Raw genomic sequence first — 26,826 nt, 5'->3', positions numbered from 1 at the left:
CAATAACTATAGAAAAGAAAAGAATAAACTAATTATTAAAATTTTGACATATGTAAATTATAAATAGACATGAAGATAATGTATTTTAATATCAAGAAAGTTAAATAAATTATAGGGTTAAATATGTTTTTTCTTCCTTAACTTTTAGTGAATTTTGGAATTAGTCCATTTTAAAAATTTTGACCAATTTAGTCATTCATCTTTCAAAATGTGTGGATTTAGTCATTTTAATCAAATTTTGTTAAGTTTCTTTGATATTTCAAGCGCATTTCATAATAGTATTTAACTTAATATTAAAGCAAAAATGTGTCAAACAGTATAAACAACTTAAATAATATCCTAAAATGCATACGAAACCTCAAATAAACCTACCAAAATTTGATTAAAATGACTAAATTCACCTATTTTGAAATATCAAGGACTAAATTGGTCAAAAGTTTCGAAATGGACTAATTCCAAAATTTACTGAAAGTTAAGGGACCAAAAACATATTTAACCCTAAATTATATAGTATGACCTTTTCAGTCAAATATTAAAAGGTATTTGATCAATTTGATGTCAATCGGGCAGTTTAGTCATCCATGTTGGGGATGTCCAATCAATTAGACAAGTTTGGCAATTCAATACAATTAACCAATCTAAATGTGACTTAGTAAAGACACAACATAAATAAACTAAATAAACAACATTAAGACATGTTTGGGTCGTAATTAGTTCAATGGTAAGTAAAAGCCTATTATGAGTAGTATAAAAAAAGGTCAAGTAAGGTAGTCTACTATATATCTAAGAAATTCTTAGTATAGGTAAATTACTGAAATAGACATTTTAATTTATTGACACGTGTTTAAAATTGAGGGTATTTTTGTCTTTTTGATGTTGTTGTGTTTTTACAGTTCGAAAGTCTTTTTTAAATGCTGATTGACATTGTCTGACAGCAACATCCTTCTTCTCCAAGACAATCAGCTTTCTCGAGGTTAGCTTTTATTTTCTTCTTCCGTTTTTATTTTCTTCTTCTTCTTCAATCCTTCTTCCTTCTTCTTCATACCAAGTTAGGTTTTCGTTTTTTTTTATTTTTGGTTTGTTGTTGTTGAATGTTGACGGTAGGATATTCTTTTCCCAGGCAATCAACTTCGTCAAGGTAATTTCTTTTTTTCTTCTTTCGTTTTCCTTCTTCTTCTTCAATCCTTCTTCTTCCTTCTTCCTCATACCAACTTAAGTTTTTTTTTCTAGTTATTGTTGGTAAAGGTCGACAGAAATTTTGGTTTGTAGGTAATTTTTTCTTCTATTTCTTAATTTATTCTTTTTTCTTCGAGGATCTTTTTTCTTTCTTCTTCTTACTCTGTTATTTTTTTTACTTTGTGAAAGATTTAATTTTTGCAAGACAATCGATGGGATCTTCTTCTCCAAGGCAATCAACTTCGTCGAGGTAATTTATTTATTTTTTCTTCTTCCGTATTCCTTCTTCTTCTTCTTCAATCCTTCTTCTTTCTTCTTCCTCATACCAACTTAAGTTTTTTTTGTTCTGTTTGTTATTGTTGAAGGTTGACAGAATTTTTGGTTGGTGTAGATAATTTTTTCTTCTGTTTCTTAATTTTATTCTTTTTTCTTCAAGGATCTTTTTTCTTTCTTCTTCTTACTCTGTTATTTTTTTTTACTTCGTGAAAGATTTAATTTTTGCAATGTTTTTCGTCTTAAAGAAAACGTTGATGTTTTTATTTTTAGAAGGTATTTTTTAACAAAATCTTTAACATGTTTTGTTGTTGTTGATGGTGTTGTCGTATTTATTTTTTTATACTCGATACATTTATTACTGTGGGTTGAAGAAAAGGTTCAAGTTTTCATTTTTAGAAGGTATTTTTGAACAAAAAGAATGAGTGAGGATGATGATGTTTTTGTTGGTGGTCTTTTTTTCTTTTCTTTTTTTCGTGTATTTGTGGTTTGTTGTTGAGATTTGTTTGTTGTTCTTCATTGTGTTATTTTTCTTACTTCTTTTCTGGTCCTTCTTCTTCATAAAAGGTTATGTTTTTGTAATTTTTTTTTCTGTTAAATATGTTGTAGTAGTGGTTAGTATTTATTGAAAGCCATGTTCAGATTTCTCTGTTGTTTTTTATGGTGTTATTTATTTTTCTTTTAATTCGTATGTGTTCCTTCTTCTTTTTTTCATGAAATGTTTAATTTTTTTGAGGTTTTTTGTGATGAAGATGATGTCCTCTGGATTAGTACGTTTTAATAGTTGATTAAAGTCAGTACCTTGAGTTTTCTTTCTCCTCCTTCACGGTCTTCTTCTACTTTTATTTTCTACTTCTTCTTTTTTCATTGTTTTGAAGAAAAGCTTAAGCCTTTTGTTTTTTATTGTTTTGAAGAAAAGCTTAAACCTTTTGTTTTCATGAAGTATATTTACTATTTTATGTTTTTAATATCATTATTGTGTGTTTAGTTGTTTTTTCGATGTCTATGGTTGTGGATTGAATAAAGGGTAAGATTTTTTGTAATGTGCATGGTTGTGGATTGAAGAAAAAGTATGACTGAAATGAATTTATTTTGGTTGAGCAATTCGGAATACACTTGTGGATTCGGTGAGACATTCTGAATTGGATATTTTGGAACATGAACATATTTTTCAGAATGTCTAATCCTGAATGTGCCCCCAAACCTAAAAGTATGGTCTAGATTGCTCAATCTAAAAATCATTTTTATGTTCAAAATTGTGTAATTTAGAATGTGTTTCTAAATTCAAAAGTGTATTTCAGAATACCAAAATGTTTCCCCAACTGAACAATTTGCAATAAACTTCTAGATTCGATGATACATTCTCCTTATTAGACATTCCAAAAAATATTTTTACATTTTAGAATGTCCAATACGAAATGTGTCACCAGATATGGAAGTGAATTTCAGATTGCTCAATTTGAAATACATGTTTTGTATCAATATGTAGTGCAATTATGCAGAAAACAACTAATTATGTAGGTTGCACACTCCAACAAGTTTATTGATAAAAAGTTTCTTTTTATTTTTTATCAAGTGTTGGATTTTTCATCTTAGAGTGGGATCTTATTATTTGACTAGTGTATCATATGAAGTTGATTAGAGATTATGTGTGGAAGTGTTTGAAATGTTTATAAGTGTAGATGAAATGGTTGGTGGATACTATTATGAGGTAAACCAATTGGCAATGGAGAAGGGAGGCAATTGAAGGTAATATGTGGCCCTTATAACCATCATTTGTCAAAGAGTTTAGTTGGTCACCCTTTTGCTGATAGATTAAAATCGCATGATCATTCTATGGTTGTTGACATAACTAAGTGTAGTGAAGTCGACAAACATATTACTTACATTGGAAGAAAACAATGAAGACAATGTCACAATAATAAAACAATTGTATAATACAAGATATGTTTAAAAAGATCTATAGGAGGTCCAAAATTCAAATGCCACATATAATGATGTTGTTAGAGCATGATAAATACATTCACTAGAGAAGATATATATAGTCTTCACATGTGGTAAGCAACACTTTTTTGTCACATCCTGATGCAATTAAATTGTTGAATGTATTTAGCATCAGTTTTTTATGGAAAACACCTACAAAACCAAGAAACATAGGTTGTTGTTGCTTGAGAATTGGTGTGACACTAGTTGAATTTCTCTATAGCTTTCATCTTGTTATAAAGTGAACAAAATAATAACTTCTTCAGGCTATTGAAAGACTAAGGCATAACCTAAGCTTATCAACTTCTTCAGGCTATTGAAAGACTAAGGCATAACCTAAAGTCATTGTTAGTGATAAAGACATCACTTTGATAAATGTTATAAACATTGTATTTCCTTAAGCTTATCAACTTCTTTTTGCCCATGTAGCCCAAGGCATAACCTTGTCATGTGACTATATAACCTCCCTCCTTCCCATTCTAGGGAATGCTCATATATCCAACCCTATAACAATTTAAAGACAATTTATTATATCATGTATTTAGAAAGAAAAAAATTAAATTTATATTCAAATTATATACCATTTACTTGGAAAAGCTTTACATAACTAGCTAATTGCTTTGGGCAAAGCATGCATCACCTAACTATTCATTCATATGTGTAAATGTGGTGACTCCCTATGAATATTTGCCATAAGACTTCAGATCCATGAGCAACTATAGGTAAGAGACATTGATAAAAGTCACTCTTGTTTGCAAATATAGTATACCCCACAAGATGCAACAAGAAGGCTTGTGCTGCAAACTTCCAAAGTTGTTGGACACATAACTCCTAATATACCTCTCTCAACTAACTAAGTCTAACATTTGACCCACAACAATGCCTTAGTTCTAAGGTGGTATTTCACTGTTCTACTCCTAACAACTCAGCCAAAATTGGCACAACAACAACAAACTTCAAAGGCACAAATGAACAAAACTACCCCATAATAAGGAGATGAAAAATGTTTGTGTCGCTATACCACCACTCTCTATGTCTCACAGTCTTGATTGAAAGAAAGGGTTATTTAACGAGAGTAAAAATGTATTTTCATACGTATCACCCTCAAATCTCTTGAGTTGAAGCGATATTCAAAAATCTTTATATCCGGATAATCCCTTCATTGCCTCACTCTCTATATCAAAATAATTCACTAGCAAAGAAGCATCAAACGGTTCTCCAAGAAATTCTTCTTACTCCTCAGCAACCCCTATAGTTGCAACTACAAGATCTACATTTGGTGCAATAGAACCTCCAACTTCATCATAAATTCTTCTACGCACCGAAGCAATTGGTTTTGTCTTGCACCATCTTGGCTTGCACACCACCTCTGGTCCTCATTGTATATCTGCATGTAATGAATATTTTTCAAAATAAAGAGCACAAAATACACAATAAAAAATCAATTATGGAATTTCAAATACAGAAGGTATTATGAGGTCAAAAAACATTTTTTGTAATGGGTTTTTTGAAAAAAAATTGCTTAATAAGTTTTGAAAAGCCATTGTAGAAGATGTTTCTGAATCTAGTAATGTCTTTGAGATTTGACTGCGGTTCTTTCTTCCACGAACTTTGAAGGAGGTGCACGCTCTTGCATGCAGGTTCTTTCTTCCACGAAAACCAGGCTCAACCAAGGTCTAGGGGGAGGTGCGATGCAACAAGAACTCGGTGTAGGAAGAAACAAATGGAGGTGCACGATGGGGGAGGGAGGTGCAAGAACACAAGGTTAGGGTTTTTACTATTTATTAAGGGTAAAATTGTAATATGAAATTTTATAGGGTGTGTAGGAAGAGAAAATAGGGGTGCAGGAATAAGTGGCCCAAATTGAAATAGGATTATCTTCTTCATCTTTATTTGACCTTTTTTTCTTTGATCAATTTTATGAACTCAAACCTGTTATGGTTAAAACCCGACGACATTTAAAGACATAACAAGATCAACTTGATATAATACATTAATCTTAATACTGTATATATGAAAATATATGGAGCTACACGTAAGATAAATCTTAAATGTAAAACAATATTAATATATAAAATTATATTTATTAATTCAATTTTTTTTTATCAATAACAATCGTTTAAAATTTTGTAATTTTGAGAGAATACGTGACAGTAAATTGGGTTGAAACGATTTAAGTCTATTTTTCTTAAGCCCAAAAACGTAAAAGTAGTTTCAGAGCGAGATAGGTTGGTGAGCATCAAGTCATGAAACCTTTACTTATCCATCGAATAACATTAACATGTGTCAGAATGTGCCTCATACATTCTACTAATATGTTAGATATACATTTTCGAATAACACCATTTATTTGAGAAGAGATATGAACATGAAGCTTCGATAAAATTAATGCTATTGAAAAGACCTATGTTTTGAAATTAATTCATCGATATGATAATAAATCCATAAACATTCCAATGAACATTATGCACTTATTACCCAACAACATTAGGCAGAGAAGATAACGGATAGCAAAATGGATGTTTGGGCCTGCGTAGTGCTCATATATTATGAAGGATGTTACTTATCATTCTAATCATATTACAACTTACCAAGAAGTATAAAAGAATGATAATGGGATTTAAAGAAAACATTATGAGAAAAAAAAAACAAAGAACGTAATAACAGTCAAAAAGTTTAACAAGAATTTATTATGATTTTGTTCTTCTCTTACCTTAATTTTCATTATTCTTTGAATTCTTCATTTTTTTATAATTATTTTTGTTTTTTAATTTTCAATTCACAATTAGAATTGAAATGCAACGACTTTGCTTTTATATCACTACAAAGATTGACATAGACATTTTTAGATAGGAAAGATGAGTTATTTTAAATATATGGTTAGTTCATATAAAACTGGTTAATTTAGAGTATCATAACACATACATACGTGTGTTTTTTACTGTAAACTATTTTCAATGCGTAAATTGAAATCTCAATAATAGTGATATGAGTTTCAAGTGGATGATCGACTCATCTTAATTTAATAAAAACATATATGTGAATCTTGTCAAGCAAACTAATTTTACCCAGAGGTCTCAAAATGGATAAATCTGATTTGTTAAACGACCCATTTCTAACCCGTTAAAATCAAGCTGAGTTGGGTCAACCCAACTTTTGAAAAGGGGTTAAAAATTTGAAACCAACCCACACTGGGCGGACTGCTAGGTTGGCAGGTTGGCCTGACCGCTCCCAACAACCATCACCTGATCATGTTTTCTCCTTCACCTCAAAGACCCACAAAAAGAAAAAACATTAAAAGAGGAAGAAGGTTGAACAATGTAGTAGAGAAGATCGATGATAACACTAATGGATCTCTTGGCCAATGATGCACCTTGAAAAGATGCATCAACACTGGCGATCACGTCTGACTCTAGCGCTAATGACGAGGTGAGGAAGAATGTGTGCTCGTAAGAGGAAGAGTGTGCGCTTATGGGTGGAGGAGTGCTAGTGGTGCATGGTCATGATTGTGCGTGATGATGGTGATTTCTCGTTTTGCCTTTGTTTTTTAGTACATGACTCATGTTTTGCCTTTGTTCTCTCATTCATGACTCATGTTTGTGCAAAATGGGATAAGAGAACACAACATTAACCTAAAGCAAGACAACTCAACATGTCCTTTCTTTTAAAGTAGGGGTTGCAAACAACACAACATTAACCTAAAGCATGACAACTCAACATGTCATTTCTTTTAGAGTAAGAGTTGCAAGATTTGATTTGCTGCTTGTAGGGGTGGGCAAAAAATCTAATTTTTTAATTCAATCTACTTTTGCTCTAAACCAATCCATTTAAAATCCATTTTATCAAAAATTCAATCCATTTAATGGATATGGATTTCAATCTAATCTATATTTTATATATTTTATGAATTGGATATCCATTTTATAAATCAAGATTTTCAAATATGGATAATCCAAAAACTCCAATCCAAATTTTCAATTTAAATTTTTAGTTGGGTTAGGCTAAAAGTTGAGATGGACTAGGCTAAATTCAGACTCGGACAGGCCTTGCTCGACGACCTATACGGATTGGGCAGGCCCGACAACCATAAGAGGTTGGGCGGGCCTAAAGATATGAATGGGCTAGGTGGGCCCGACAAACCGGACAAGTTGATCGGGCCCAACGATCCAAAAAATTCGGGTGAGCCCGATGACCGAAACGGGCCAGACGGACCCGATGACCCGACGAACAGGTGGGCCCGAAGACCCAAACGGGCCAGACGGACCTGAAGACCCGAACGTGTCAGGTAGGTTCGAAGATCCAAATAGGCTAAGCAGGCTCAAAGACTCAAACGGGCCAGGCGGGCCTGAAGACCCAAATAGGTCAGGCAGGCTCGAATAATCAAATGGGTCAAGCAGGCCCGAAGACCCGAATGGGTCAGACAAACCTGAAGACCCGAACGAGTTAAGCGGACTCGATGACCAAAATAGGTCAGGCGGGCCCGAAGACCTAAACGGGTCAAGCAAGCCCAAACACCCGAACTAGCCAGGCGGGCACAAAGAACCGAATGGGCCAAGCGAGCCCGAAGAACGGAATGAGCTAGGCATATCCGATGACCCAAACAGGCCTGACAGGCCCGATTACCCTAACAGGCCTGACAGGCCCGATTACCCTAACAGGCACAACAAACCCGAAGACATAGATGGACTAGGATGGGTTAGCAAACCCGAAGACATAGATGGACTAGGATGGGTTGGCCTGACGACTCAGACAGGTCGTGCCCAAACGACATGTACGAATTGAGTCATGTTGGCCTTAATGACACAAATTTTAAAAAATTCAATTTAAATTTCTTTTATAAAAAATAGATTCTGAATTTTAACCTTAATCCAAATATTTGAATTAGATTTAAATCTTGGTCCAAATATTGGATCTGAATTTTAAAAAATCCAAACTACTTTTGCTAAAAAAAATATATTTGAATCACAAATCTAATCCAATTATTTGAATCTAAAATGAATATAGATTGGATCACTAAAAATCCAATCCCTAACTGCTTGTCAAATTAGCGGATTGAACATTGAAATTTTTGACCAACTTGACTCATTCTCATTCCTAATTTTACCTCATCCAAAAATAAGTAAGAATGATAAATCGTATTTTTTTTTTGGTTCGTTATAGATTATTTTCACTTGAAAATAGATTTTAAACAAAATCAATTCTGCATTAAAAGAAAATTGTCAACCCAAAAAATTATATTAGAAGGAAATTTAGTTTAAGAAATATACATATCAAAATCTAAAATGTAAAATGTAGTACAAGTCAAAGTCTATCCCTCGTAACACAAATTTCTCCAACGAATCATCAAAGACAGAGCCTCAGTAAAATGTGTATCAGTGTCCACCAAAAATCGCCTACAAACTCCGATAGTCGATAACAGTGACCTCGTCCTCGGGGGCATCCAGATCTTGATAACTGTTCCAGAAAAAAACAAGTAATCATAAAAGGTTAATAACTGACAAACAAAAAAGAATTGATCATAAATAAATAAAAAATATGTTTCCTGTTTACTGGATATGTTTCAAAATGTCGCTAGTTTACCGGATACATTTTAAAAATCTTAGTAAATATAATTAAAGAAGAAAAATAAATTTTCTCTAGAAAACGAATATATTTTTCACAAACAAAAGTAAAATATCAAATCATGAACTAATCAGATGAGCACGTAAGTGATACTATGTATATATAAAAACTAATGCTATTTGAGAGAAGTCCCAGATGAAAGATCAAATAAATGAAATACCATACTACAATATCTAAACAAGGGTTTAGGCAGAACATTAACCTTCGCATCCGCCGAGGATCTGGTCGAAAGTTTGGAGGAACAGCAATAATTGGTGCTGCACCACCCAAATGAGGGCCACCCCGCATCTTTCTTCCAGAGGCATCATATGATGTTGGTCCTCCTTGATCTCTTAACATCTGCATTGCAACTTCTGGGGGAGCAGGAACGAACGGTCCCAAAGGCCTGTGGGTTATAAATTATTTAATCAATCCATCACTAACCAAGGCTTATAGATGGTAAAGTGGAAAGAAAATGAGAAACAGAAACCTACCCAGCACCAGGAACAGGCATCAACACTGGTGGTGGAGGTATATCTGAGGCAAATGGAGGTACGGCTGGCCCTGCATACATTGCTTCATCACGGTTTCCCATCTCAAGTGACTGTCTTTCACTGGATGGGGAATTATCAGGCCTATCTCCATTCATTCTGTCATTCCGATCATGGTCTCGTCTATTACCACGATCATCTCTCAATCGACCCTCAATAGCTAATCTTCGCTTTAAGGGCCTGTCCTTCTAAAATTTGAAAAGAAAAATTAAAGAAACATGAGAATCTGAAACTCAACCCCCTAACTCATAAATCCTAAAGTTTGAATCACTGTATTATTTACACTCAAGCATGCATAATATATTATAGGAAATTTTGAAAACTTAACTATTTGACATGCTGTGCAGAATTTATCCACAATGCTTGCCAATCAGGCATAAATGACTACAAGAACCTAAATGCCAAAAGGTTCCCTCAACTACAGTAGTCAATAGTAGATAGAAGTGGGGAAAAGACAAGCAGGATACCATTAGTAAGATGACCGCTGTTCTGCCTTCTCTTTAATATATATTTCAATATTATTACAACTATATAACATACTATGACAATTTAGATTATTATATTAGATATTACGCTCTAAATGGTTTCTATATTTTTTAATACTATTATCTATTAATCATTATTATATATTTTAAAATTATTTTTAACTTATTATATATTTTTTTTAACATTAAGTTATTGATAAATCATGTTATTAATATTATTTAGTTTATTATATTATTATATATTATCTTTTAAATAGTTTAGATATTTGGATACAATTATATATATTACATGTTATGTTTTACACTTAAAAAGAGACTATTGGACTCAAATTGAGGCCCGTCATCAGCGCTACCCCTATCTATGAAGTGAAAAGTCTCTATGGAAGATGATGACAGATGGAAGTGAGCGATCAGAAATGGAAAGAAAGAGCCAGTCTGGAGATGGCCAAGGAAGCAGTCTAGCAGAGCCTTATCAGCAAAGGCAAAAATGGAGGGACGGCGAAGCCTGCAAGCCACTGCAATATTCCATGAATGGCACCACAATACTGAGAGCCAGGTGCTATGCAACGATTGCCATAGGGCTGCAGGGGTTGCTCCGCGTTGGCAACCCACAATCAGACGTGATTGTCTATGATGCTCACAACCCAACCATAAATATTTTAAAATCATGCAAATTTTCTTCAAGTCCTTTTTCTAGATATATGATTATGTTATAAACAAAATCAGCAGTATACCTGAGATTGCTGCATTATGGGTGTCCCGCCAGGGGCATCTGGATCACTGCAACAAAAGGCCACTATAAGTGATATTTCACTAAAACTCGAAAAGTAATCCTGGACAAAAGAAGCCATTTTTATTACTTACTTCATGTAATTTTGAAAGTAGAGATCCTCTCGTACTTTGGTAGTCTGCTCCAGAACAAGCTCTGGGTGTTTGAGCTTCAGATGTTTGTGCACAAATTCCGCAGCATGAAAAAGCTTTGTGCAGCCCTTAGCTCCACATCCATACTTCCATCCATACTTTTCATCCCTAATTTTTCTAACATATGGATCCAATACTTCCATTGCTGCAGCATCTATCTTCTCCTTAGCAGTCATTATTTCCAAGGGATCCAAACCATTCAGCCTTCCTTGCCAAAATAAATCAAGCTTCTTCTCCCAATCAGACCCTGATTTACCTGTTTCTTCATGCCCCGTCCCTTCTGGTCTCACATGCCTAAAGCCCTTGGCCTCATTAGTCTCAATCATGCCATAATAATCTACACCATGGATCCGCCAAAGGTAAGTTATAAGTGTATCCAGAAGCTCGACACCTTCTAAACCCTTAACAGATGTTAGGCCTCGAATAATTACTATGGGGCCCACAGATCCACTGTGTGCCTTGTCATCATTTTTATTGTGATCGCTGCTGCTGCACAAAATATTATCTTCAATCCCTTTTTCAGCATCAAGCTTACGGACAACGACCTGAGCCTGTTGAACATCTGCCTGTATCCTTCTTGGTTCAGAACTGATTGGGTGAGCCTTTGGAGCAGCTGAGAAATCATTTTCTTTATTAGGTCCCCTTCCATGCCTTCTTCGTTTGCCTCCAGTGTCTGCTTCCTCCTCTGAATTTGGCTCACTAGCTTGCCCTGATTTGTTGGATACAGAGGCCTCCAAACCAGGATTTCTGCATTGAACAAGATACAAATTAACTATCACTGATTGATACTGATACGAATAGTGAAAGCATGAAGTGGGAAGGAAGAGAGAAAGACAGACATATATGAGACCAAGAAAAAGAGAGAGGACAAGGACATACAGTTCTAATGCTCCACTCTGTAAATCAAGCAAAAATTCCTTTGCTAGCTGTCGAGCATTTTCATTCCTCCTATAAGATCATGAACCAGACAATTTTCATTCCAATTTAAACGTCTTGATAAAAATAATTAATCCACCGGCCTAATCTAGCAACCATCCCAAGATGAAAAAAACAAAACAAATGGCCCACCAAATATTAATATTACAATATATACAATGCCTAATTAGACAGAAGTTTGATAAAGAAACTCACCTTTCAATGACAGTAAGCAAATTAGTTGGATGATATTTATCCTTCAACCTGAAGTAAAAAATCAATGGTAAGAACATTATATCACTTGAACAGAAAATATGGTCACTTGTGCTTTCCACAGTAAACATTTCAAAGATTGAAGTAAAATTTTAAGGAGGAAGAACAAATATACCACTCCTCGTCCTTATGAGCATTAAAATAAGCTCGTTTTTGGGTTGAAATATACTCTGACTTGTATTCTTGATACCTAGAAAATCAAAGTCAAAAAGCCATTAGTCAACAAGCATCACCAAAAAAGCTGATTACTTGAACACTTAAACATGATACAAAAAGATATTATTCTTCAGAACTTACCTACGCTCTGCTTCAGCAGGTAGTATATCATCCTCAAGCTCCTGAATGAACTGCTTATAGGACATCAGCCCCTCCCTGACATGACTCACAAATATCTAAATGTTAACATATTTTTGTCCAAAAACTCTATTGTCAGAGTGAAATAAAGACAATACAGACATTAAACAACTAATGGCATAATCGTGTGTTATATTATCTATTTAAGAAAGCTCAAAGTTGAAGAGACTCGGGTATAGAAATGCTACACAAGTGGATGTTCAGTAATGAGCACAGGAAACAACTCTCCAATAAGTGGAAAGAAAAAACAGTTAAAAAAAACAGATCATAAAAATAATGTAAGGCTAATGTGCTGAGTACTCTAAATAAGGACCGAGAAGGCAGCAAATTAAGGAATATGGACAATAATTCTCAATTTGTACAGCTGAAGCAACAGTTCACGCACCATTATCTGATGAGAACAAGAATGCTAACTAAGATCCGTCACCTGAAGCTATAAGTAGCGCAATTTGTGAAGGCAATTTAAAATTACGGTTGCTATACCAAAAGCCAACTATATCTACAAAGATATTAATCATCAAGGAGAGAGCTGATTCTCAGTACCCTCTAACAACAATAACAAGGCTCTGGTAAACTGGATGCAGCATGCTCAAAGAGGGTATAATGAGAAAGTCTTTTATCCAAGGAAATAAAATACTACTTTTCAATGTGACTAAGAGCATGCAATGTCAATAGCTGCATATAGTACAGATCTTCAGTTTGACTTGGTAGGTAACGTCAAATTATAAGTAAAAGGAGCTATGAAAACTTCTGTGCAAACTGTTAATAATTTAGTTTTGTTAATTTACAGGGCCGGTCAAGAAAATCAGTGCTTAAATTGGATATCAACTAATTTACAGGGCAGGTTCAGAAAAGTAGTACTTAAATTGAATATCAACTGATTGAGATGCGCAAACTGTCAAGAAAAGATGGTTATAACTTATAAGTGGCTTTATCAAATTTCAATGCAGAAGTATGCACTGTTTCAGGCCATAGGCTAATATAACCATGGAGAGATGCAGTAGAAAATCTTAAGATACCTACTACGACAAGGCTAAACCAAAAAGAGATGAAGAATTCCACAGTGAAACTGTTGTAACTAAAAATGACACAAAATAAAAGGGGATGTTTGGTTTATTTCATATTATCATTTCCAGTATGTTTTTGCCACTAGAAAAATGCCACCTTGTTTTTATTCTATTTTTCATCATTTACATATGTAACACCAAATCTATTGCAGAGGGTCCATAATCTCAACAGGGATATCTCATCTTGGCCTTGTCAAATAGTTTCAAATGCAGCCACCCTTTCAAATATTAAGATAACATGTTCCCCAGCATTCGTTAACCCCTTAATAGCACACCAATGGCAAACAATATCTATTAACTAGATTTGGGTAACAGAAAAAATTACAAAGCTGACCTTTGGCTTGGCATGTCTCCATAACCACGATTGGATTCTACATCTGCAAAAATCAAAAGAAATATACACAAGATCAAAAACATAAAAGCCAATTCATCAAACACCATAGGAAATAACATGCAATAAAGAAATCATGAAATCTAATAATAGATAAAAAGGGATTTACGGGATATAAAAAAAATGCTTGTACTTAAGAGAAGTCACTGACATACCAGAAATCCCATTCTGATACCCCCCACCAGAACGTGGTCCAAACCTACCATAGGACTTCTCATCTGCATAACCACCTCTTCCACCCAATCCCCGTTCATAAGCACCATAATAATTATACCCATGTCTGCCACAATCAGAAGATGTGGTTAAAGAAAAAGGACACAAAAAAGATGCAGGGCAACATATTGGATGAAGCAGAAGTAAAGTAAGTTAGCAAAGAAACACAAAAACATTTCGAGCATGTTATCACAAAGATTTTCATCATAACATGAGAAGTACAGAACAATATCCTACCACGTCTTACACTTCTCAGAGAAAGAAAGTATGCCAAGAAACCATATGCAACACTAAATCCCTTCATGCGTAACCATTCATTCTCAACTAGTCACGTAAGAATAGTGTAAATTATATTATTCAACAGTTGAGACATACAAGAAATTATGACACAGATAGTATACCGTCAACTTCGCTAGCATTATTAGAAGATACAACAATACTTCTATCTCAATAACAATAATTTCCATTATATCATTCATATAAAAAATTCCAATGATACTAAGACAACATTAAAAAAAATATCAGCTTATGAAGATCTTTTTACCTTAAAAATACAGTCCACAGCCTATTAGAAGAAAAAAAATTGCAACATCATGAAGGAAACATATTAAAACGGCGCAAAACAGTTTTGTAAAATACATGAAAATATAAATTTCGCTCTCTCAGAAACATTTCTCTCTTAAATACCCTTTTCTCACATTCAAGGTTTCAAGAAACATTTGACGACCTCAATTTCAGCCAAACATCAAGGTTATTGGAAGCTTTGCAACCACACTTCAAAACCATATTCACGACAATCATACAGCTATCACCGTCCTTAGTTAAAAATTGGTTCGTAACACTTTTCACAAAAAGTTATTTTTGCACCAAATAGCAGTTAACAAAGGAACGATTGACTTCATTTCCTAGAGTTTCCTGGAGATGTGGAATTCTAAAGGCACAACAAGTAGCTAAAGCAAGTCAATCAAATGAAATTCAATTCTCACAATCACGCAAACAGGACAAAATTTACCTATCATCAGGTCCATAGCCGCCGCGAGGACTCCCCCGACGCGACCGCTTGTACGGCGGAGGCGAACGCCGCGATGCCGGAGAATACCGCTGGTCGCGGTGGGGAGGGCTCGGGCTACGTCGGCGCTTGAAATCCCTGTCCCTGTCCCGGTCTCTGTCTCGCGGCGGCGACGCGTTGCGGTCATAGTAATCGCCACGTCGGTTGGGAGGGCGATCGAAATCCCTGTCGTCTCTGCGGTCTCTTCGCCGGGGCTGGTAATGCGGCGGCGGGGGCGGGGGAGGGAGGTCGTCCGCGACAGGGGAGGGCTCAGTCGAAGGTGCAGGCGGCGGCGGAGGAGGGGGAGCGTCGGAGGAAGGGGATTTGTCGAGGGATTCTGGAGGCACATTCATGACCTCCGCCATTGGAATTTGGCAAACCCTAAATTTAGGAGAAGGGAGAAAGGAAGTGAGAGAGAAAGAAAGTGTGAAGAGATTCGATTTGTGTGAGGAATTGGAGTGAAAATGGGGTTTGTATGGGAAGAAGACGATGACGATGATAACTTTTGCGTTTTTTTTTTCACAGCGTTTTCGCAGACACAGCTTCTTCAGTCTTTTTATTCCTTCTCACGACGTTTCGCAGTTTTCACGGTAGACTGAGTGAAGCTTGCCACGAATCTATTAAATTATTAAAAATTCAAAAAACATATAAATAATAAATAATTTCTCACATTTTAGTCTTAGCGTAAAATGGTTAAATATGTTTGTTGTCGATACACTTGTAATGAAGATTAGAATTAATTTTTCTTAAAAACTTTGAATCAATTTATTTAGTCTCTCAATTTTGTAAATATGTGGATTTAATTATTTTAACAATAGTTTATTAAGTTTATTTGACGTTCAAACAAATCTCATTATATTATGTTTGTTTGTTTCCACCATCTTACACATGTTCGTTATAATATTAGCTTAGAAACGCATCTAAAACAAATAAATTTAAAAAATTTTGGTTTAAGTGATTAAATCCACTCATCTCTACTTATGAGAGACTAGTTTAAGGATTTCAAAAGGAACTAATTTCAATTTTCACTAGATGTTAAAGGACCAAACTCATATTTAACCCTAAAAAATATAAGGAAAGAATAAATTGTTCTATCGTGATTTTCTTTTATCTCTAACAATATATGAGGAGATACGCTCTTTTGTATCCATATTTTGATATTCTTGTTTTACCCTTAATTATTATTTTTAAAATTAATTATTTTATAAAAAGTTTACTCTTAACCGTTATTTTAAAACATCTTTTGTCTTTAACCGTTATGTTCAAAACTTCTTTTGTGTACTTATTTTATTTTCCAAATTTTACATTTAAAAATTATTTTAACAATTAGTTATATATTTCTTATTCATCTTAACTTAAATTTATATAAAAATTAAAAAAATGCGAACACACAAGCGTGATAGTATCTGTGTGTTCGCTAGTTAAGTGTTATTTACTTTTTTCTTAAATATTAATTACATTAATTAATATTAATATATACTAAATTTGAGCATTTCATTTTAGAAATTCATTATTTTTCAACCACGCAAGAAAGACGGTTATCCCACCATAGAGTGAGAGGAAACTAAAGTGAATCTTAACATAGAATTCTTATAAAAATTTCATTCATTATTACTCATGTATTATACAAATAATTTAAATTCATATTGACTTGGGAGTCTTTTGTGAATGAATCTTCTTTTTTTCTTCTTCAAAACTAGAAGCTTTCTCATAAAGAAGTAATAACTCGACTCTTGAGATCCTCATGCACCATCTCATAAGTATCTCGATCAAATCCTTTAAGAACAAATATAAATTTTACATTTAATCATATTATATGTTTTCTTCATATTTTTTATCTACATATCTTTTGTGGTTTTTAACATTCAAAAAAGATAACCAAGAAAAAGGAAGATATAGAATATCAAACTTAATCGTATTTTCCAATTCATATATTAGAAAATTAATGTTTTATTTGGATCGAGGGAAGAGTGAAAAATTAAAAAGAAAACATGAAAAATATAATTGTTTAAATTAGTAAAAAGTGTGAGAAAACAAAAATTAATTAAAAAAAACATATTGTCATGTCAATAGTATAATCACTAGTGATCTAAACGTCAAGAAACTACGTCGTAGCTCTTGCACACAACTTACCAGCAACTATTCCACTTCCCACCACTCTTTTCGAGAGCAACCAAGGCAAAGTTCATTTTCAGTACAACTAAGTAAAGTTACTCTTATCTACATTTTGTTGAGTCACCACATACACAAACATGTCTGCCATCATCTCCTACCCATATAGGATTCCTCACACAACATCAATACACAACCAAAATTCGTTATATATTCACAAATTTACAAATAAGATACAAAAACAAGTTTAAACATGTTGAAACAATTAAAATAGTTAAGAAATCTAAAGCAATTAGCTCCTCTCACCTAAATACTAGAAAGTTTAATCTATCCCTTTTTAATCTTAAACTAACTCCCGTCCCCCCTTCAAAGAAATCATCACATTTCACCCTCAAAATCACTTGAAACTTCTAGAGTTGAATACTAAATTATTTGAATGCTACAACTCTCACCCAATTTACTTTACTTATGAATAACGATCAACCTAGGAAACCATTTTTATCTTCTACAAGATTTAAGACACGAAGTAATATGATAACTTGATTAAGATTTTAATAACAATTCTCACCTAAATAAGTAATAAAAAACTTTATAATATATATTTATAGGTTTAATTACTCGGATGATACTCACTTTGGTACAGGTGTGTCAATCTGGTACCCGCTTTTAAAAATGTGTCAATTGCATCCCAACTCTTGAAAAAGTGCTTCAATTCCTTTCAGACGGAGTTGACTAATGCCGTTAGTCAACGTGCCACATGTCAGTCTGGTGTTTTTTTTATATATATTTTTTTAATTTTTTTTAACTTTTTGAAAATAAATTAAAAATGCCATGTGTCAGATCCTTGTGTGTGACACGTGGCATTGTCAGTGCCACGTGTCAGTGTCACTGTCAGATGTCATTGTGTTGATTTCAATTTAGTTCCTATATATGTCTTTTTGTTTCAATTTGGTAGCCACTTATGTGTATATGATTCAATTCTGTCCCAATTTTTTTGAAAAGAAAAATATTTTTGTAATCCATTTTTTTAAGATTAAAACTAATTAAGTATAAATATTTTTGCAAAATTAAGTACTAATATTTATATTGTTTTACTAATATTTTTTAGACTAAATTTATTATTTGTATAAAATGTTTTACTAATATTTTTTTTATTAAAAATGACTTTTTAACATATTACTTTATTAATTACTTTTTTATCAAGTACTCATGTTTTGTTAATTATTATTCTTTTTCCAAAATAGAACAGTATTGTCTTTTACTAATTTTAAACCAAAATTTCTATTTGATGAATGTTATACTATTTTTTTTTATTAAAAACGACTTAGTAAAATGACTTTTACCTCTAAATTTTAATATAAATATCAAATACTTAATTTTTGTAAAAAATTTATACTTAATTACTTTTAATTTTATAAAAAATGAATTTTAATTATTAAAAAAAATTAGGTCAAGATTGAATGATATACACATAAGTAGGTACTAAATCGAAACAAAAAGACATATGGGGAACTAAATCAAAATCAACATAATGACATCTGATAGTAATGTCACGTGGTACTGACAATGCCATGTGTCACACACAGGGACCTGACACATGACATTTTTATTATTTTTTTCAAAAAAAAATTTAAAAAATAAAATAAAAATTAAAAAAACCACAGACTGACACGTGGCATGTTGGTTAGTCAACTCCGTCTGAAAGGGACCTAATTGAAGCATTTTTTCAAAAGTTGGGATGTAATTGACACTTTTTTAAAAACGGATACCAAATTGACACACCTGTACCAAAGTGGGCCATCCGAGTAATTAAACCATATTTATATTAGCATAATATATTATTAGAGTTGGGCAAAATGTACCAAACTGCACTGCACTACCAAAAACTGCACTGAACTACAAAAATAATTTGTATGAACTGCACTGAACTGAAAAACAGTTCAGACGAACTGAACTGAACTGTTTTTCTATCTAATAAACTCAACTGCACTACATTGAACTACACTATAATATTCACTTTATCTATTTTAAACCTCTCTTTTATTTCTTGATTATTTCAAACCTCTCTTTTATTTATTTATTTCTGCATTTTATTTTCTTAAAAGTTTATATTATCCACTTTATCTTTTACATTTATTTTAAAATTGAATTTTAACATTTCTGAAAGATATTATTTACCAAGTAATAAGCAAATTTATCACAAATAAAACTATTAAACATAAATTAAAAATATTTATTGTTATTATAAATATTCTTGCATAAAAAGAAATTCAAAAATTAAATACTGGTAAATTTTTGTATTCCTTAATAGGTATTAAACAAAATTTGCCGTAAATTTTATATTTGAGTTAAAAAACTGAAACCTTGAATGATTTGAATAGAAAAAATATGTAGCGTAAGTTGTCGTAAATTAATATTACTCTACCTACTTTTGTTCATATAGATGGGACGCTTATAATATAACATTTTATACTACTATAATAACTTACACAGTATACAAAAAATGGACAACTCCAAACTTAAATTTAATACAGTACAAGAGGTTCAAACAGTTAACTGTACTGCAAATACAATGGTTTAATTTTTTTTAACTGAACTTTCAAACAATACAATGCAGTTTTTGTTAGAATTAGTTTAGTTTTTTTAATACAATATAGTATAGATAATCCATAGTTTAGTGCAGTTATGTTTATTTTGCCGAGCCCTATATATTATACATATTATCTTTAGAATATTACTTTAACTATACAAATCATTAAACTATTTCATTATCTCTAAAAAATCTTTTTAATATTTTCTTAACCGAAATATTATTGAGTAAATCTTACTTCTTAATCTTTTTTAAATGAAGTAAAATCTTTTAAATGGTAAATAACAAATCATTTTTTTTACTTAAAATATTTAATTATATTTATATATTTTTCTAACTATTATAATTTGAAATATCATAATATTTTTTAATTAGATAAATTAAAATAATTATTATATTTACAAGTTAAATTATTCTATTATATTGAATAATTACAATGTAATTTATAATGTTAATAATTTAAATAATAATAATAATACTATATTTGTATTCTTAAAATAATATAATATAAAAAAATAATCTTTTAAATTATTTTTTATTTTTATTTATATTTTTAAAAATTCGAACAGATCAGCCTCTTCATATGCTTTTGACTCATTAATTTGACAATTAAATAAAACAGGTTAAAATTCCTAAAAATTTCAATCTAATTCACTACCTGCTCCGAATAATTATTTTATGATAGTTTTCTTGATTAACTAATTGGATTTGGGATCATAACTTTGAGACTGATATATAACATAAGAAAGCAGAATTGTTCATAGTTAATTAACTGTCTAAGCAAAAATTAGATGATACAACATCACTGTATAGTCCTGGAATAGTGTTTTTTGCTACTGTATCAAGGAAAAGAAAAAAAGAGAAAAATAGCAGTGCATGGTTGATAACAGTAGCATATATATATATATATATATATATATATATATATATATATATATATATATATATTAATGGAAAATTGAAGAACTAAGATTGTGGTCTTAGAGAAGAGAGAAGAAGGTCTTGAAGAGAGCTATCTATCTGCATGGCAGCTTTGAATTCATCAAAGGTAACTTTTCCATCACTGTTTGCATCCATTCTGTCAAATATCTCATCCAATTTCCCAGGTTCAGTGATATCAGCTGGCAGACACTCTTCTGGTAAAGCCTGTTCGTCATTCAAATATATCACTCAAATTTATATAAAATAGGAAAATGATATTTTAACTCACCTTTTTAACTTATTTTTAATCTAGTATTGTAATTACCGTTAGATCATCTATTTTAATTTTTTGTAGTGATGTAATGTGATGATTTAATAATGGTTGAAGTAGTGAATTAAAAGTGGGTCAAAAAAAGTGGGTTAAAGTATCATTGTCTTATAAAAAATTGCATCACTTTTGACTCAAATCCTTGAAGGGATATGATAAATGTATAAACTTTTAATTTTATATCATATATATATATATATATATACATATATATATATATATATATATAAATATATAAATTAAATATGCTTTGGGTATGTTAATTTTTACTAAAAGAAATTGGAATTAGTCTTTTAACTATAGAAATGTATGAATTTAGTTTTTAACGAAAATGTATTAAGTTTATTTGACCTTTCAAATGTCTCTCAGGGTAGCATTTGAGTTAATATTAAAGTGACAATACGTCAAATAGTGTAAACAACTCAAATATAATTATAAAATGTGTTAAAAAAAGTCAAATAAATTTAGCAAAATTTAGTTTGAAAGACTAAATCCACACATTCCAAAAATAGAAATTAAATTGATTCAAAATTTAGAAAAAAAATTAATTTCAATTTTCACTAAAACAAAGAATATATATATATATATATATATATATATATATATATATATATATATATATATATATTCTCAATATATATATATAACTTATTAAATTTATATTTGAATTCTCAATAAAATTTATCTGTGTTTTTAGTTAATACAAACTTAATTTAGTTTTTATTAAAAAATTGATTTCACTAGAAAAAGAAGTTCAGAATTTGTTTCTGTTATTAAAGTGATACTCATGTTAAGCACAAAAAAAAAAAAAAAAAACTTATCTGATATATCTAATAAAAGAAGTTTTAGATTTTGTATCGACCTTGAAATGAAGTTGAAGAACTAAAATAGTTATTTGAAATTTCAAATTAATATCATTGTTTTTAAATCATAGAGACTTCAATTTATCTTATTCAACAATTAAGAGAACTAAAATTAATTTTATCCTAAAAAAGAAAGAACATTACTCTGAGCATGGATGCTACTTCTTCCTTGGTGATGCACCCTGATCGATCTGTGTCATACATCTGTTGTTAAAGAAATTAGTGAGGCAAATTAGTAGTAAGTTATTTTATTTTCTTATTATAAGTAAAATAAAAGTCATATTAAGGATCCGTTATTTTTTATAGCATGAGTGAAAATTTTGTTACACTGATTCATAAATTCTATTAAATCTTAATAACAATTACACTCTTTTTACTCTCCTAGATAAATTCTTGATATTATTAGATTGATAGAAAAGTGAACAACAACAACAGTTTCAAAGAGATTCGAATTTATTTGAATTGTTTTTCATAAATATTCAAAACAACATATTAAACTCGTATATTTATCTGTAGTTATGATCATGTGATATTAAGTTATGTATAAACTTGCTTCTTAAGATATATCAAAGCTATGATTGATTTTGTGAGATTGATTAGGTACATAGTCGCTAAGTAATAATTTATATTTTTAAATATATTAGTAAAAATACATAATATGTGTATTTACTTTGTTTTTTTGATATGATAATAAAAGATTATAAAATTATAGTCATAAAAGTAAATAAAAATAATTTTTATAATTTTATCGTGGATAGATAATGTTATTATTGTAGATAGTTGTTTTAGTTTAAAATATAGTTAAATTAAAAAAAAACATAAAATAAAAAAAATAAATTTATAAAAATATCATTTAAAAAGTAAAATTGTTAAGATAATTCTTTTAGTTTGAGAAAAAACTGTAATCTATTAAAGTATAAAATTGAAAAAAAAAAATACATACATGAAAAAAGAGAATCCATTATATATAATGGTATAAATAATTATAAGTAAAGTGTAATTTTATTTATTTATTTTATAGGTAACCTTTTTATTATAAAAAGTTATTGTAATTTAAAAAAAAAAATAATTAAGATTAAAAAATAAAAAAAAAGAAAACCCGTTAAATTTTAAAAAAATGTACTTAAATAATAAAACTGTAACATAATTATTTTAATTTTAAAAATTAATTACTTAAAAGATAAAATTAGAAAAAAAATATTGTACATACGACATTTATATAGAATAGAATAGATATTTGTTTGTGTTCGTGTTGAGAGTGAAAAGGCAAACCTGGAAGCACAAACGAAGAGCATCATCTCCTTTGGAGTTTTTGAAGCTGGAAAAGCCACAAAGAATCTCTCTCATGTCAACTGTTCCATCACGGTTGTTGTCAAACAAGTCAAATATTCGTGGTGCTAGAGGGACCAGTGATGGCCTATTCATGGCTTTCAGCACCTCTTCAAACTCACTTAGAGTGGCACTGTCTCCACTCACACATCTGTTAACAACACCCAACAACATTTTCTTTTTCACTCCATAACTGTCAAAAACAACTACTGCAAAATGCACTTTACACTTTAACTCTACTCAAAACTATTGATGAAAGTTTATTGTGTTGGCTTTCTAAGTGAAACTGAAATTACTTCTAGGAAATGGAATCTAATACATAATATACATTGCTGTGAGTTCTTAAATTTGATCTTTAACTTTGAGTACTTACATTTTCTTAAAATTAATCCGGAGATTTTCAATTTCCTCTTCTGTGAGATCATGTGTTCCCACCAAAGATTTCAGCTTTTTGGTTCTGAGGAAGATTGTGGAGCTCCAAACACTAGCAATTGCAGCTGCACGCAGTTTGCGTCTTGCGTTGAAGCTCTGCAATCTTGAGACAATCTCAGGGTCCATTGCATCATCCTTGGCCTTGTCACCTACCACCCATGGATGACTCAGAAGCTGTTCCAACACATAATGTGAGTGTGAGGGGGTTATTGTTCTCTCTAACAATTTGAATTCAAATTCAACAAATATTAACACTGATAAGTAGTCATCAGTGTTTAGGAGTGTTAGTAGAACATTCTGTAGCACACTTTCTCTAACGTACAATTTATTGATTGAAATTTTATTAGAAACTACAAAAACTAAGATGTGAGCTTGTCAGATAACAAATAGAACCAACAAAAATTTGTTATTTACAATAAATTTCTGCCAATAATAAAAAATGTGTTCCAAAGGATGTGTTTGCGTTACTTTAATCCTAACTCAATCTTATAAAATCAACTACTAATGTGAAGTTTGCACTCATTTATGTATTGTGAATTCATAACGGCTCAACAGTTCCAACAAACAACAAATCTCGTTATGATAAACTTGAGTTGACTATGTAAATGTGAGATTTGCACTATTAAAATACTATGAGTTCATCTTATCTCTAATCAATATAAGATCTATAATTGTTCCTAACACTCTTATATTTTTTCTCAAGAATTCTTTAAGATGCATAACTTAAGGTTATTTAAGAGAAAAATTAAAGACTTGACAGAAATTGAGCTTTTTGTGATAATTTTTATACTACACGACTTTTTTCAAAGTAGATATTCTTCGTTTCATGCACCAACACAAGGAAGAAAAATATGGCTCAATTGAAGTGATTAATGAAGTTGGTAAGAGTGTACAATACATCTTGAGCACTAGGTCTCCTGCTAGGATCTACTGTCAGAAGATCTGAAATTAATTGCTTTGCTGATTGAGTAATGCCCTTCCATGTCTTCTCATAGAAACTGAAATTCCCCTGTTTCAAAGTATTTGATTTGGTAAGCAAGAACATTATAGAACTGTCACTTGACGAACAAAAGGAAATGATAGTCTTGCAGTAATTTAACAAGACACTATACCTTTACCCTGGTCATTGGATCAGACAAAATGCACAGGCACAGTGAATTGCAAATGATGTATTTTTATGTATTTACCACTTTAATGTGAAAATGGTATGTACTATGTCAAACACATGAAGTGGAGCCAAAATGGATTATGTATTTAAGTAAAAGTCACATTTTGATTCATTGCTAATTTCTTTCTCTGCCGGTGTTACTTACATTCATTATCATTTGTTGTTTCTGGCGATTAGACTGAGCAATGAAAGGTGGATACCTGCAAAATATGTAATTGATGAAGCATAGAAGGAAAGATTATAGTGATGCATAGAACAATTGATGAACATAATGCATGTCTTGGAAAGTCATTGAATTGAGGAAAATCATGTCAAATTTGCTAAATAATATGTAAGAACTATAACTACTGTCTTCTTACTTCTCAAGGAACAATGAAAAGTTACACTGGCATGGTGAGACCAAACATGCTAATAATGTGCAAAAAGCCAAAGTTGAGTGGTGATGTTAATTTCTATTGAAATCTCATCCAATTATAAGGTGATATACCATATTTTATTTCAATATCTACAACTGAATGAAGACTTTCCCTATTTGGCATAATATGTGCTGCAATTGCACATGGGTAGATGGAGACAGACACAACATGAACATGTGAGGGAAAAAACAAAGTCAACATACCCAGAGAGTAAGATGTATAGAATCACCCCAAGAGACCACATGTCACTCTTGGTAGTTATCTTTCCTTGAGAAAGAGCCTCTGGTGAGACATAATCGATGGATCCAAACAAACCAACAACTGGGTCGGTGAATTCTTCAACAGAACTCAAACCAAAGTCCATGATCTTAAGAGGAGAATCCCTCCTCACATCCAAGAAAAGACAGTTCTCAGGCTTCAAGTCTCTGTGCACAATGTTAGCTCTATGAATAGCCTCCAATCCTGAAGCTATCTGGCGAACCACACCTGCAGCTTCAGTCTCTGAGTACCTGTCATTGATTCAAACATGTTCCATTCAACAATGTTTCTATGTTTCTATATCATACACACTACACTTCAGTGTTACATGTAATAACTAAGTGAGATTTTCAGAACATTTTAAAGGGCTTGAATCCTTCAGAGATAGTACCTATCTTGTGCTACAATCCTATCAAACAGTTCCCCACCAGAACACAGCTCCAACACAAGGTGCACTCCATTTGAGTCCTCATACACATCATAGAGGTCAATCACATTAGGGTGTGGTGAAACGTTTTCCACTATTCTCCTCATCACAAGAATCTCATTGGTGAGCAAGGCATCTGAGACCGAGACCTGTCTCAAAGAGGGGAACCCCATCATAGCACCCTTTGCTTTTGCAAACCCAGAAGGGTGGTTGGAGTTTGAGGCAGTGCCTGATCTTCTCAGGGTTTTGATGGCCACATGGCTTTTTGTGTCACTGCTTGATTTTCTTGTGCCTTTTCTGACAACAGAAAATCCACCTCTGCCTAGAACATCTGAGACTTCATACTCATCCGAGAGTGTTCTTGCTTCATGCCCCATGCTGTTGTGGTGCACACAAAGTGTTTGAAACTTGAAGACTCAGAAAATTTGCAGGGACAATAAGGAATTGGTTTGCAACAAAACATTGTTAACTCAATGATAGGAGGAGCCTTCAAAACGCGTGTTGAAACGGTTGAGAGTGACATCATAACCTGTAAGAGTTTGTGCATTAGTTTATGGCATAAAAAATGATGCAAATTGGGATAGGTACAAGAGAAAAAACAATGTGGCTGGTGGAAGGTATTTGGGAAGGGACAAAGACAGAGTCAACTGCTAGCACTATGTTCTATGTTTAATGTTTCCATGTTCACCGTTTAGCCACTTTGAGATTAAAACTGTGTCAAGATCAAGAGT

At 31.9% G+C, this 26,826-nt stretch overlaps 2 protein-coding genes across 2 annotated transcripts; both read right to left on the bottom strand.

Moving 5' to 3' along the window:
• Window positions 1-8,637: 8,637 nt before the first annotated feature.
• On the bottom strand, window positions 8,638-15,837 carry LOC114169710 (serrate RNA effector molecule-like). The gene is made up of 12 exons (XM_028054976.2): window positions 15,216-15,837; window positions 14,146-14,270; window positions 13,934-13,976; window positions 12,476-12,550; window positions 12,294-12,368; window positions 12,122-12,169; window positions 11,870-11,938; window positions 10,934-11,737; window positions 10,804-10,849; window positions 9,528-9,772; window positions 9,257-9,439; window positions 8,638-8,886 (listed from the first exon to the last, which is right to left on the bottom strand). The coding sequence occupies exons 1-12, from the start codon at window positions 15,614-15,616 to the stop codon at window positions 8,826-8,828; spliced, it is 2,175 nt and encodes a 724-aa protein (XP_027910777.2). The 5' UTR covers window positions 15,617-15,837; the 3' UTR covers window positions 8,638-8,825.
• Window positions 15,838-20,689: 4,852 nt separating this feature from the next.
• On the bottom strand, window positions 20,690-26,604 carry LOC114168588 (calcium and calcium/calmodulin-dependent serine/threonine-protein kinase). The gene is made up of 8 exons (XM_028053476.2): window positions 26,060-26,604; window positions 25,614-25,919; window positions 25,140-25,194; window positions 24,725-24,835; window positions 23,768-24,000; window positions 23,338-23,545; window positions 22,210-22,269; window positions 20,690-21,099 (listed from the first exon to the last, which is right to left on the bottom strand). Exons 1-8 carry the CDS (start codon window positions 26,470-26,472, stop codon window positions 20,920-20,922), a joined length of 1,566 nt encoding a protein of 521 aa, XP_027909277.2. The 5' UTR covers window positions 26,473-26,604; the 3' UTR covers window positions 20,690-20,919.
• Between the last annotated feature and the right edge of the window lie 222 nt (window positions 26,605-26,826).

Source organism: Vigna unguiculata, chromosome 11 (assembly GCF_037176805.1).
Source record: "Vigna unguiculata cultivar grain cowpea cultivar isolate G323 ecotype 2 chromosome 11, ASM3717680v1, whole genome shotgun sequence".
NCBI classification, from domain to species: domain Eukaryota; kingdom Viridiplantae; phylum Streptophyta; class Magnoliopsida; order Fabales; family Fabaceae; genus Vigna; species Vigna unguiculata.
The sequence above is the reverse complement of the archived record's forward strand: the minus strand, read 5'-3'. Positions and strand labels throughout refer to the sequence as shown.